Below are 14,999 nucleotides of genomic sequence, written 5' to 3'. Positions count from 1 at the left end.
AACAAAGAAAACTTAAATAATGTAACTTACATGATCACACAGTGCAAGTTCTAAGTCCAAGCGGATGGGGATTTCTGGTTTGGAAATATGCAAGTAATTATAACCCCCAGGAAGAACACCTCCTGCCATAAATGAGAATATGAGATTTGTTAAATCATAAACAAAGACGACAATAAAGTATTTGTTTGCCCTCCTTCTCCCATAATTTTTTTTTTGTTTGTTTACTAAATGGCTCTAAAAAGAAAACAAGGAACTTCTTTTGTTTTGGTGGACTTCATGTCACAAACTTTTTTTTGGTACTCTTGTACATATTGGCACAGTAGCCACACATTGAAAAGTTCTGATTACAATTTTCTTCATCTTGAACTTGGAATAAAGACACTGAGTTTCACTGGAAACACTCCATATTTACTGCAATATAAACGAAAGCACAACTTGGTCCATTATTAGCAAAAATCTACAGCGTAAGCTTTTATTGCAACTCACCTCTCTCCACTGACTATGTAAGGAGCTTTGAGGACTTCACTGCCATTAGATGGCATCTTAGGTGAGATGGACCTACCCTTATTATATAACAGCAAAAATACCAGAGAGTGTATCAAAGTATGACAGAAATCCATCAACATACCTTTAATTTTACACGCTTTGTACATAGGGATGAGTCTATCTGTGCCTTCTGGTGGCTTAGAAAAGGGCTTACGGGTTGGATCAAAGAGATTCAGCATAGATGCAGCAAGCTCAAAGCCAATCTCTTTTGAATTGAAGTTGCTGTGTGTCCATTCATCTACACAGTATCTCCTAGAGTACTTTGTTAAAGGACCAGCAGCCCTGATACTGACATCATTAGTACGGAATTTGGTATCAATCACAAGTCTTCCATCAAAAACAAGGCAAGCATCGTTAATTGCCTTAAAGGTTTCATAATCCACTGCTCTGTAGGCAAAGCTAAAAAATGCCTAAAAAAAGAGATGTAAGTAAGTGTAGGTTACTATGTATTAGTTACTGGCTAATTTCATAAATCAAAACATACGCTTCATTCTGAAAGTTATTTATTTTAATAAACAAGAACACGAAATAAAGTATGATTTTATATACACAGATAAATCCTTCTGATCCAGTATTTACAGCTACTAAAGTTGAAACAAAGACAGTAGAGAGGAGAATTACTAAACTAGACTCATCTACTTCTGGTTATTAGATAAGTTTTATTTTAAAAACTCTAATATTAATTATGTCAAATAGCCTGAGTGGATGTGCATATTTTCTGTGTTAGTATGAGCATATGAAATAGACTTGAACCCTATATGAAGTTTGTTTTCTTCTTTCAAATGCTCAAGCCAAACTGAAATATGTAACAGAAAAGTACAACATACTTTGCATTTTAGCAGGATAACTATATTACAAATATTTTTCCAACTGTTGTGCCTGTTTACCAACAACCTATGTTACTATGGCTACCAGCACAGGGATATTCAATGAAATGGAAAGACAGGAAATTAGAATTGTTCAGAGGAAATGTCATGCTTACTCAAACTACAGCAGCAGAATTTAAGCCAATGGAAACTGTGGAGGCCAAGAAGTTTGTGAGAGGTACAAAAGGACTAAATACTTACGTGAAAAGGAAAGCGTTCAGATTCATTACACTTGACAGTGATGTAGATTTTGGAAAGCATATCCAAACTTTGTCAGGACTGAAACATATCTCTAACTATTCCAGATCTGGATAACACTTGCTTTAGGAGGCAGGCTAATCTGTACCTCCTCAGTGCTTGGGACTACTGCCCCTGCAGTGGCAGGGCACATGTCCAGATGGACATCGGATCCATCTAGATCATCCAGATCAGCCCAGAGGAGGCTGTGTCTATAAATAAAGTACTTGGTACCTTTGGCAGTCAGTTACTGAATCTGGTAATAAGCACAGCAGATACCCATTCACTGTTTTGGTTTGTGGGACTGAAAAAAGATGTGACTCCCGTTCTTTGAAAACACTGCCTGTGCTGTCTTACTCCTCCTTACAGAACTGGCCCCGAGGTAGGGATTTATCCTGGGACCAGCATCTACTGAAGCCATGAGCTTGTCTTGCCCACAGAAAGATTTCAAGGGCATTGACAGAAAATCACCCTAAATTCCTCCTCAGTCTCAAAGAAAAAAGCCAGTGATAATTCCCTTCTTTTATCTTCTCACGGCACCTGCATAGTCCCTCTCCTAGCACATGAGGAAGCAGATCAGACCTCATCTCCCAAAACAGGAGCTGAGGCAGCACCACCATGACAAGCACTACAAAGCAGGCGGTGCTGGAAGCGGCCACCAATTCGTCCTACGCATGAGGCTTCCGCGTGGAACAGATGTGCACACAGCACGTCGTGAACAATGAGCTGGATGCCTGAAGAGACGCTTTGAAATCCAGCGCAGCACGAGAGCGAGGACTCCAGGGTCCTGCCACAGCCCTCGCCTTTTGTCTGCACACTCCGCACAGACTTTGCGCATTGATTAGCAGAGAGGAGCTTTCAAATCAATTTAGAATCATGTACATCTGACATTTCTCTTGATAGGCATTTTATCAGGTTTTCTACATTGCCTAAAAGTAACTTTGAAGAGGCAAAAGCCCATCTGAAATCTGGAACCAAAAATGTGCTCACTAAGGACAAAAGTGCCTATTCAGATAAAGTCGAGAGAGGTGCTGGGGAACGTAAAACCTGCATCACCTGGAAGCGTCTCAGTTCTGAAACATGACAGATGAGGAGCAGGTAAGCGAGGCTGGGTCACTCCAGCTTGGAACTGGGGGGCACACGCACAGAACAGTCCCTGCCCCAAGCCCTCACCTCCATCAGAGTGCTACAGACGGCAGAAGCCAGAGAAGCTACAACTGTGAGCAGCATCTTTGTAGCTGCCTCTTACAAAGGATAAACTGAATGCTGGCAGAACAAAGGTCCCAAAAATAGTGTAAAACAGGAGTGCACACTGAACATTGAGGGTTAAAAGTAGTAAAAATGACAAGGTTGAGAGATGTTTTACACAAGATCATGGTCTGCAAAGTGTACAGATGAAGACTAACTGTCTCATTGCTACAATATAGTTTGTGAAGCTTCAGAGCCTTTGTAAAGAGCTCTCCCCTTCATCAGTGCCCTCAGCTTTTAAAATGATTAGATGACAAGTTGAATGTTGCTGCCCACCATCAAGAAATATTACTGTACAGGCTGAGGAAAGGGTGAAAAGTTATCAGATGAGCGTGTGTTAGCTTGCTGCCTTCATCTTGAACAGCCCAAGACATAACTTTATCAGGGCAAACCAGCATCAGTAATACGTCCTTCCCTTAGTGTCAGCCTCAGGGAGGACACGGCTGTGACCTGGGTAAAAGTATTACCCAATTATACCACCAAAGAGCTTTCCTGTGGACTAAAGGCAAGCGTCAGATGCTCACGACTGGCTGGATAAGCCAGCCGGAAGAAAAGGCACAGGAGAGGGAAGCAAAGGGAGCTGGAAATTTTAGCAACACTGGTACGGCAGAGATGCGGCAGCAGAGGAGCCAGAGCCTCTGGGCTTGTTTGCATATAAAACAAGTAATGAACTATGCACAGTTAAGGGAATTCTAGCCATCTAGTAGATCCAAAACCAGGGAAGCTCTGCCTGTGAGGGCAAGGAGACCACACAGCCCCATGTCCTGCCGGCTGACAGGCAGGACAGTGTCACAGGAGGGGAGGGGACGGCTGCAACCTCCAGGCTGGGAGCCATCTGTCAGCCCAGGAGGGGAGGGAGGGAGGCTGCTGCTTTAGGGAAAGAGGAGATTTTCTCCCGTTGTTTTTATCCTGCAGGACTCAACAAATTAAGACCCCAAGAACTGCCAATCAACAGTTGATATTGGCTGAAATCCCAAAAGGCCCAGAGCTGCTGCAGTGCCGATTCCTCCACAGCCTGCTCCCTTGCGAACGCAGCTGCCTTCTTGCTGGAGGCTGCTCTCCAGAGGCCTGTCCTCCTCTGAGCCTGTCCACCCAGGTGGCTAAAAGTAGATACAGGAGCCTTGCAAGGCAGCCAAACTGGTTTTGGAGAATATAAAGCCCCTGACATCACAAATAATTGCACATCTCTTATCTTAGAGGCTGGGTAAGAGAGACTTCAAGAGGGAAGAACCATGGCTGGAGAAAGGATGGGCACGGGACAGGGGGCACAAAAGGGCAAGAAAAACCAACCATGAGGAAATGGGCGTCTTGAAGGAATAGCATAGGCCACACAGGCAAGGTGGTGAGGAAAAGAGGAGGGGGTGATGGGGAGGTGGTGAATGACTGTTAAGTCACAAGAACAAGAACCACATGGAGATCTCTGTGGAAGAAGGTTAAAAATAGAGGGATTTCAGGGAAAGAGGAGAGAACTTGAAGAGCTGCATGAGGAGAGTGGAAGGAACGTCACTACTGGTATGGGGACCAAGGTCAGGAGACTGCTGGTGGATAAAAGTGCTATGCAAGGCCTTCACCTCCATCAGGAAGGGCTTAACCATGCATATGGTAAAAAGAAAAGGGTTGGGAAAACCCAATGACTTAGGGCGCTCTGGTGCAGGGGAGCCGGTAGGGACCAGTGACTCGTGGGGAGCTCTGCAGGGGAGGCACAAAGCTCTTCCTTTCCAGAATTACAACAGACTCGCTGCACAAAGAAGTGTGCACACAGCAGGGTGTGTTGAGGGGGCCATACGGCTTCCTACGGATGCATGTTTTGAAGTGACTCTATCAGAAGTGCTCACTCACATGGATTAGCCCAATAAAGAAAAACAGAACTATTCTGCCCATCAGGAAAGGCTAAAACCTTTCCCAAATCTCACAGTGGGGTCATACTTGTGAGTGTGTGTATAATTTACTTATCTAAGATAGTGATACTGTATATGAACAAAAATGCAGTCATTAATGTAGAGGGAGAAAAATCTGTTTAAAATATATTTTAATTAAGTTACATAGTAGGCCTCTCTATCCTAACATTTTTGTCTCCTATTATGACTTACTCAAATGCACATAACTATAGACAGGAGTCACTGTACACATTTAAATAATAAAAGAATTTCTGGAATTATTTAGAAAATTAATTAAGAGTATTTGTCACTCAGTAGTGAACAACTCTTTGTGAGTCAGGTGACTTAAATACATTTTAATCCAAATCAGTCAGGGCATTAACAATGATTTTATTTGGATTTGAAAAAACCCCAGTCCTTTAGACTAAAAAGTGAATGTTCAATCTTCTAGAGACAATGAGAAAATAGATAAACCAATGAGGGATTATCTAAATGTGATGGTCTTTGTCTTAAAAAACAGACTGAAGGAAATACAATGAAAGCATATACTTACGGAACACTGCAATTTAAATGGTTTTGTATTAGTAGTGAAAGCAGCACATGTGATAAGGTCTGGGTCGTCGCCTTCGTTCCACTGTGCCAGGATACTGTCACAATAAACAGACACGCCAGCCTTTGATAGTGCCTCCTGAACAGCACTTTCGATTTCGTTGTTGTTAAGGCAAGTAACATTTGAGCTGAGTGGAGGCTGTACAAGATGTATGCGAGAACCATTAATTCCAAGAGATAAGAGGGTTTCTACCGTGGTGTAAATGTCAATTGTATTCCCATAGACAATGACGTTCCCTAAGGGAAAAAAAGGGGGAAAATTTCTAAGATGTACAATGAAAACCTTATTAGTATAACTCAGATGATAATAACACAAAATTGCTCTCTTTGACCCTCTTATTTCTCTGATGCTATGAAGCAAACAATGTTACCTAGCAACAGTAGCTAAGATAATTTAGTGAAGAATCTGTACAAAACATCCCACAAAGTAAGCAAGTACTTAACATGGAAGTACGACGTTCATTCTGGCCCCATAATTTGAAATTATTTTGATTGAAAATCCTCTGGGGGAAAAAAAACTTTTTTATTTTGTTTTCCCTTCCCTCCTCAATTTTGCTCATTCAGAGGACTTACTGGGGGAGGGGAACAACACCACAGGAACAAATTAAATACATCATGCAGAACCCCCCCCCCCCCCCAAACTATGGAAAGACCAAGTTATAGAAAACAAGCCATTGTGCAATACAGGAGGTCACCAGTGCTGCCGCTTCTTTCCGCAAAAGCCTAACCTCCAGAAAATGGAGACGCCCCTGCAGACGTACCCCTGTGCCTGCTGCTTCCTATCTGCCGGCTTGTCTCACCAAACTGCCCTGCTGAGGGGCACAGGCAGCCGATGCACTGACAGGCAGTGCTGGCAGCTCTGCTCCACTCTTTGAAGACAGCTGCCTCCCTCCAGTGCACATCGGAGAACGCCCAAAACCTAAATGCCTCAAGTACATGCTCTGAACCAGCCAGTCTCCATCCTTGCACGCTGCCTAGGAGTCAGCAAGCTTGAGACAGACATTTCTGATCAGTTGGTGTGAAAACAGTGGTTGGATATCACTGCTCCTTTTGCAGTGCATTGTCACTAGAGCAGAAACCACAATTTAAACCAGCTTTGTCTTTCCACTCACCGGGCAAAAGGAGTTCTGATTCAAATCCACACCTTCCACCTTCCATTGGAATGCCCTTAACAACAAATCTGCAGGCTGTATGGTAGAATCTTGCAAATTCTCTTACTGAACCGGTGCCACTTCAAACTGCATAGTTAAAGCTGAGAGCGAGTACGTGAGGATGGGAAGGAAGCAGGTTCTGTGTGAGCATAATGTGACTCTCCAGCCTAATGGCTAAAGCCCTCCTGGCAATAAGGGAGGCAGAGCTGGGATGCATCAGAGCATCTGTGTGTTTTATCTAAGGATGGTTTAATATAAAACACATAAACACTGCTCTGAGCAGGGACTGAAACATGCTCCTCTCCTTCCTGTTCCCTCTATACCCCTGCTTGGGATGGAAACCATTTTTCTGCTCCATGATCCACTGAGCCTTCACGTAATCCATGCAAAATGGCACAGCTCTCATAGGACAGACTGTGAACTCCTCTCCCGGTGGCTAAGGACCCTTTGCTACAAGGGCCACAGCCAAGCTCCTGCCCAAGCAAAGCAGGATCGAGCCCAGGCCTGTGGGCTCCTCCGTGCATGCAGCAGTAAGCATGCGCACAGCCACCAGCTCTGCGTCTGTGCTGTGCTAGCTCAAGCTGCAAGGCCAAGATAGATGGAGGAACACCCAGCCTGTGAATTTTGACAGACCTTCAGTAAGACATCAGCTCCTGCACTTTAAGTCTGATGGGTGTTTCAGTATGCCAAGAATCTGCTCTGTCAGCACAAGGATGCATCAAATGCACGTTCCCGGTGCTTTTAATGTCCCACACCCGGGCAACACTGCTTGTCAGCAGGTGCATTTATTGCTTTCTGGGAAATCCCTGGCAGAAATAGGAAATAATTGAGCCATACCTACACAAGCTAACATGTAAACATCCTTGCAAGAGAGGACACCATGCACTCCAGCATGAAGCTGGGAGAAAGGAAATTGCAGAAAAGCTAACACCCCCCCAAGTGTCGCTTTTCCAGGTAATGTAAACCAGAAGAAAGCCAGTGCACAAATCCCAGGCCATCCCAGGCTCATCCAGTCTCAGACTGAAGCTGAAGGATAACACAGAGGATACAGGGCCTCGTATAAGAAGACTTAGATAAGGCAGAAGCTTCTCTTCTCTGTGAAAGCTCTGTGAAAATAACTTGTAGTCTGGTGTTGAAGGAAAAGCAGAGGGTGGAATGTTCTAATGAAAAATCTTGTTGGAACATATGAGGTGTTTCAGGAATGGCCTTTAATTGACATAAACAGCAGCTGGCACTGGCTCCCCACAGACTACATAGCAGTTACTGCGATCAGAATTTGGACAAACAGCTGACTTTTCCTACATAACTGGCTTGATCTTGACTTTAGGCAGCATTTGTTTTCCTACATGACACTGCAGTAAGAAGTGATGAGCAGGTAAGAGTGCCTCATGCAACTAACTTGCACGTTTATCTTGGCATTGGCATTTCTGTCTCTCTACAAGTGATAGCATCCCCTACAACCTGAATTTTATTATTTCATAGGCTAAACTGATTTCACTGGGACCATGTTTTACTGCATGAGACACAGAGCAATACTAAACAGAGCATTCACAAAGCTCTGGCTCCCAAGAATATTAATGATAAAAATTGTTAACAGATGTTCTATTATCCCTCTTTGACTACAAGGTTATTTTATTTGTCCATATCAGTTTGGCTACTTGTAGCTGCCAGATAAACGTATCTCTTCATAACTGCCAGAGAAAAGAAATTGCCCCATGATTATACACGCTCAGAAATGTTGGAAAGCATATTTTTACTGTTCACATCAGTGACCAGAGGGACAGAACAATTTTACCTGCAACAGTATTCATCTGAAATCATAAGAAAGAGATCTTACTACTTGCATAAATGTCATACAGAATAAGTATAATGTGTGATAATGGGAATTCCATCCAACATGTACATTGCTAAGCTGACTTTCTAAGCCAGAAGAACCCTTTCCATCGCTCCTGCCTACGAGGACACCTATCTGTAGGCAGCACTCTCCTCATGAGAGCGCCAAAAAAGAAGGAATATGTAAGACTGATCCATTTTTTTTTCACTGCTGCAGCAGGGTGTAATGCAAGAAGTAAACAAGGAGCACTAGTGGTGAAATACAAAGGTTGATATATTAATTTTTAGTAATCTACTGTGCTAATAGTGCAGATAAGAACATGGTACATGGATGCTGACAGCCTCACATTACATTTACACATTTTCAATTAGCAAGGGCTGAAAAACATAAGCAGCTGAAGAGGATGCAGTGGCTGGGAAAGGGGAATGAGAAGTGCTTACCAAAGGCATAGCCTAGCAAAGTTTTGTTCTGACTTTAAGGCAAGCAAGTCTGGGCAACTGAGAGATCCTCGCCATTTGGCAGAACCAGCCTCTTTGGAGGGAAGTTCAGTTATTGCATTATATGTTGGCATTTTTGTATATATGAGATCAGATTCAAGCCCTGCATTTCTCAAGGAAAATTAAAATTCTGTTTTATATGGTAATATTAAATACAACTCCATTAAATCAAGGAAAGCAGTGCTCCTTTACTGACCTCTTGTAAATCAACAATTTACGGTTTCTGCTTATTACAATATTAGTGGCTTTTTAGATTACAGTGCTAGTAGACTAGGAACTACAGATATTCATTACGGACTGAAATTATGTTCACTGGACAGATAGCAGTTCCTCAGGATGCTTTTATTATTTAACTACATGAAAATGTATCTATCTGTGAGTAAACATAATAATCTTCCACAGAAAAAAGCAGCCATAAATAAAGACCGTTAGAGTAGTTTTATCATTTATTACTAGAATGTCAGCGTTCTGTGGCAGAGCAGGCTCATTCATTTTCCACAAGTGGAAGCACAAGATTTCAGTGACCCTAGCATGACCTGAATCTTTTTAGTTTGCAAAAGCTAAAGGAGAAAACCAGTATTAGCTAAAGCATCAGTGGCTCCGGTTGGTGATTCATGCACTGGAATTTTAATGCGATAGTATTCCTACAAACATGCTTTTAATAAGGCGGTAAACTATGTTTAGGTAAAGAGAAAAAAGTAATTGCTCCATTTTGGGCCATTAAAGCAGTTTTGTTCCTTACTTTACTCCCATCCTACTTTTTATTTTCATGGAAAGCGCAGAGCTAATAGGAGATGAATTTCAATTAGTCACAATTACAGTTATAATAGGTTACATGCATTAGGCGGCTGGGTTTCATCAGAGAAGCCGCAGCAGCAGCCGTCGGGGCTGGTGCTCGCCCTGCTCCCAGGCCCTCGGCAGCAGGAGGTCCTTCCGGAGCCGCCAGCACGACCGACCAGGAGCAAAGGCCTCCTGCCCTAGCTCGGGGGACCCTGCTGCAGCCCACCATGCTGCAGGTGGCCAAGGGGCTGGCAGCAGCAGATGTGGCTCACCGCTTCTCCCGCAGGCTCCTCGAGCAACACCCGCTGCTGAGTGCTGGCCAGCTTCTCCCGTCACCTCTCCTGAGGCGAGGAGGAGCCCAGGGAAGAAGGCTGCAGAGAGCACGCCACTGCCCATCCTTGGCGGTGCAGCCACTGCCAGGAGCACCATTGCTTCCACCACGGCGTGCACACAACGCCTCCCGCCAGCACGTGCTACCGGGCTGATCCTGCTCTACTTAGAACCCGCAAAAAAGCACCCACTGATTCCATCCAGAATGAAGTGGCACCCAGTGCTCACAGAGGGAAGAAAAGCTATTAAAATCCCTATCTTAACTCTTAATTAAAAGCTGCTCTCAAAATCAGTGCCACCAAATGAAGATTTCATCCAATTAGGCTAATAAGACTCACATTGTGAAGCTCAGTGATTAACGCTTTCTTTTAAAAAACCTCCAGAAGTAGAGGTGGTCTTGAAGGCACATTCACTCTCCCTCATCCGGGGCTTTTCTCCCCCAGCCAGGGGCCGGTGGGAGCTGCTCCTTGCCCCAGCCCCCGGGCTGGCTACGTGGGACCCTGGTGGGGGGGCTCATCCAGTGGCCCAGCCAGAATGGGGCTCGGCACAGCAGGCTCCAGACTACTTTTGATAAACATAGCAAATGGCTGAATAAGAGGAGCACAAATAGAAGAAAGTTGCATGGAGAAAAGACCATGTATAAGCTGAGAAGAATTATTATTGTGTCTGAAGTGGGAGGATGAAATGTCTATTTCTGTGCAGCTACAATAACCAGCATATATAGTTTTACTAGCCACTTAATTTTCTTTAAACATAAGCAAATCTTATTTTTTTATGTTTTGAATTCTAACATGTTTAAAGCAGGTTAGTAGGAATTTGACAAGCAATACTTTAGTTTTGATGAGATTAAATATATGAAGTGTAATATTACTATTTATTGAAGGCAAAACTAGGATCTGTAGAATTTCAGAGATGAAAAGTAAACACAAACATAAAGCTTTGGTCATCCCAGTAGAGCAATAGCATGGCCTGCAGAGAGCTGACAGACATCCAGATCAATTGCTGAGCTCCACAGGAGCCTTGCCTCTGCATCTCCGTGAGCCTGTTGCCTATTAGGCTGCCTCCAGAATAGGCTAGGGTCTGAAAAGTGGACTCATTCTCAGAAAGAGCAGGGATCTTGGACGCAGCTATGATCAAGTCTGAAAGAACAACATTTGTAAGAAATATAGCTGGAAAAAGAAGCAGGGTGAGGAAGAACAGAAACAGAGATAGCTGGAGAAAGACTACTCCAGCTGGGCACTCTTTATAGCTTACATCTGCAGCGGCAGAGAACATGAAGTGGGAAGAGCAACTAAAGGGAACTGGAGCCAGAGACAGGGTGGGGAGAAAGGGAGAGGCGTCACCTCTCCCACAGACCACATCTCCAAAAAGTCCCTCCAGACCAGCCTCATCGGGAGTTGTGGATTTAGCTTATAACCAAAGACTGGACAGTGCCCAGTTAAGATATCCAGCTTTACACCACAACAGAAGTCAGCAGCAATAATGAAATTATGATTAATATAATATTATTTTAGTATTAATAATAAGAAAGGTGCATTCATCCCAAAGCAGCTGAAGTGCTGTAAGACTGCCGTTCACCTGAAAAGCGATCCTCCTGGGCACCTTGCGCCCCAGCCAGCAGCTAGTTCTCAGGCAGTGTTTCTGCGCAGGTGGACAGGAACACATTCCAGGACTGGACGCACAGATTTACATGAAAGACTAGCAGTAGCAAACAGGGAAAACTAACAACCTCATCTGTTTATGCAAACGCAGCTGTGCATATCAGCTGGACATCAGGTAAAACTGTTCGGGCAGGGGCTGGTATCAGCTGGAAAACAGGCAGAGCGGGACTGCTGAAGAGGCTCTATTTACATGCCTGAGGCCAGGAAGCTGTTTGAGGAAAATGCAGGCAGAAATATCATGTTTATCGTCCCCTGTCCTGATCTAAGCAAGACTTGAAGGATGATAAAGAAACTTTCAGTGTCTTGAGAACTTCCCTGAAGGTCTGCCAAGCAGGACACGAACCTTATAGACCACACCAAATAACTACCAATTTTCATTGTGTTCTCTATGAACGAGCAGGTAAACGACATCTCTAGGTAACTCCTGTTGTTGCACTCGACAGGAATTTTCCACAAAGACAGCTTTCCTGCTCTGAACTCTGTCCTAACTCAGATCCAGCACACAGAAGTGACATTACAGGAACTCACTGTTTGGTCTCTTTTTCCTGTAGCTGAAAGTTTAACTTGGAAGCCTGGATGATTCCAGATATTTTCAACAGCATACACATTCAGTGAATGAACTAATGAATATACAAACAATGCACACCTGAACAGGCTGAGGAAATTCAGGTGTGGTGGACATCTGCACAAATGTGTGATTTTAAGGGTTAAAAAGAAAATACTGGGAGCCTACAGTTCTAAGTGAAAATCCGTAACTGACATAACTGAACACAAAGATGACAGATAGTGAAAAAAACCCACTTCCTATTTTAGACCTGTTTTCTTTGTGTTATGCCTCAAATCTAGATATTTTTCTATACAACAGAAAAACACATCCACTAATTAAATTATTATTTAATTGGCTAATTAATGACTCCAGCCAGATTTGCATTTGGGACTCATTTTGTTTTATATAACAATTATAGATAATTAATCTATCTCAAGCCTTTTTTTCCTAGCTAAATATGCTGGGTATCAAAAATGACAACAAATTGTAAATTAATCTGGAAAACAAAGCACAGCAGATGAAAGACTTTGTTAGAATTAATCAGGCTCCAATTATACCATGGCATTAAGGAAACAATAAGCCTAGAAAACATATCCATAGATGTGCGTGTGCTAACAAAAACCCTTACCTTCCGACTTGACAATGTTTTCTTTCAGCCAGTGCGTTGCCTTTAAGCAGTCCTGATCGTCATTGAGAGTAAAATGATTGGAAGGGACTTTCCCTGTGTATCTTTGTGGCCACTTACTTATGACTTCTCTGTTAGTTGGGAGTTTACTGATATCTGCTCCAGTGGGAGACAGGACCTGGAAGAAATGAATAAATGAGTGAATGAATATATGGCATATATCTTGGAGAACCATTAAGGAAGATTTTAAAAAACAATGACACAAGCCATTTGACTACCTACGGGTTGCTATCCTTGTACATCAAAACCCTTCTTAACATTCAGCAGCAGCAAACACATCAGTGGCCACAGAGAAAAGAGACTGATGCTAGTCTGAGTTTACACACACAGGTACACATGCATGTGTGTGTATTCCATATTTTCTATGGGATATGGGTGACCATTTTAAACAGCAGTACCACAACAAGTAAATAACAATACGGGCAAAAGGCAAACGAAAGAGACTTCACAGCAAACAGCAGAAATGCATAAATATATGATTGAAGGATCTCTGAAATTATTTGAATAACATATGCCTTTAAATGACACTTGAAAATTCCTTGTGCAGCAAGACTGTCTCCATCTTTTGTCAGCAAAAATAAACTTTCTAAACTAAGTGAGATTTTGTCCCAGAGAAAGGGACCAAAACCTGCTTGATGGTTAAAATGCCAAGATTCAGTAAAGTGTTAATGGTATAATGCTACTTTACAGTAACAAATTCAATCTGAATTAGACAGAGCAAAAAAGGGAATCTGATCTATGACTTCTACAGCACCAGCGATTAACGTCCTGAACACCGTTCTCACTGACCATTGGATCAACTGAAATACTATTTGGTCATATAAAAGCAGGCATGACATCAAAAGATGTTACTTACCCAACAAGTAAATCTTCTTAATCATAATGAATAATGTTTTACTAGGCATTAATTTGACTGCTTACCAAATAAGGAACAACTCATAAAAAGGATGGACTACAGCTCTGTGTAATAAAACAGAAACCAGATGATAAAAATAATTCCTTCCTATTTTTTGTAGGGCTTAAAAGTGAGAATAGAGGATGTTAGGTTTTCTTCTTGAAGGCAGATAAACCCCCAGTTTTCCCTTGCTTTCTTTATCTTTCTTTCTCCTCCAGTGTAGTTACTCCCCATAACTTATTTTGCAAGTCAGAGTTACCTCCAAACTTCTTTTTCTAGGAGCACTTGAAGTCATTCAGACCATACTTCAACTGCTTCATCCCTGTTGAATAGTCAGTATGGATTGTTGTTTAAAGTGCGGCTCTACTCTGAAAAGTGATTACAGAAAAACTGGGGCTTTCTTGCTCCACAAATCTGTTGCACTCGTGCAGTCCAGATTTCACTATGCGGCTGATCATACCTCACATTCACATTTGTGACTTATGGTGAACAGCACTGTAAAAATCTGTCAGCACAGGCTCAGTTTGATCTCCCAATTTTAAAGGCAATATACCTTGCTCATGATTCCTACCCAAACCCAATCAGTAAGGCAAAATCACTGCAGGCAACGGGGCTATACAAAAGATGACCATTTGGTTTACACAGTTTGAAGGCCACGTGATGATACACAGAAAGAACGAACCCTGGCCGTGATGTCCGAGTAGAAGCTGAGCCTGTAGGGCTGGACGTCAGCTTGATGCCACATTTCACGTGTAACTAAGGGTCTGCTTCAGTCTCACTGGAAACTTAACTGCGTGCCACAATAACACACAGCACCACATACGTGCCTAGGCATGGTCATCATGTGAGATGAGTAATTAATTTGATAAGGAATTCTCTCCATTGCCAAAACTAGGTCAAATGGTGTTAGACCAGCTGGAGTTAAGTCTCCTGTGGCTGGGGCCACATGTCAATTGGGCCTACTCTTCAGCAGGTTTAATGGTCACGGTGGCAAAAATACTGGCAGCTTTGCTTAATATCTGATACTGAGCAGTGACATTGCTGGTAGAAAATTTTGTAAAACCTCTCATCTCCTCCAACTTCTATCATCACACTGAAATAGTACAACCTGCTACACTGAAGGGCTGCAAACTTTCTGGTTATACACTTGCTAAGGACTACTCTACTGCTTTGCTAATCACACAAACACTATTCACTGTAAAAACTGAATATATTATTATGTTTTTCCCTCTGCAC

General features: G+C 42.8%; 1 protein-coding gene across 1 annotated transcript in view; it reads right to left on the bottom strand.

Annotated features, from left to right (window-relative positions):
- CFAP61 (cilia and flagella associated protein 61) overlaps positions 1–14,999 on the bottom strand; it is a 113,958-nt gene that overhangs the window by 22,976 nt on the left and 75,983 nt on the right. The window contains exons 20-23 of the mRNA XM_052783858.1: positions 12,812–12,986; positions 5,328–5,620; positions 629–956; positions 31–122 (exon numbers count right to left, since the gene is read on the bottom strand). Of these exons, the coding sequence (XP_052639818.1) occupies positions 31–122; positions 629–956; positions 5,328–5,620; positions 12,812–12,986 (888 nt within the window). The remainder of the gene's footprint in view (positions 1–30; positions 123–628; positions 957–5,327; positions 5,621–12,811; positions 12,987–14,999) is intronic.

This window comes from Harpia harpyja, chromosome 4, assembly GCF_026419915.1.
Source record: "Harpia harpyja isolate bHarHar1 chromosome 4, bHarHar1 primary haplotype, whole genome shotgun sequence".
NCBI classification, from domain to species: Eukaryota; Metazoa; Chordata; class Aves; order Accipitriformes; family Accipitridae; genus Harpia; species Harpia harpyja.
This window is presented reverse-complemented; position numbering and strand designations above follow the sequence as displayed.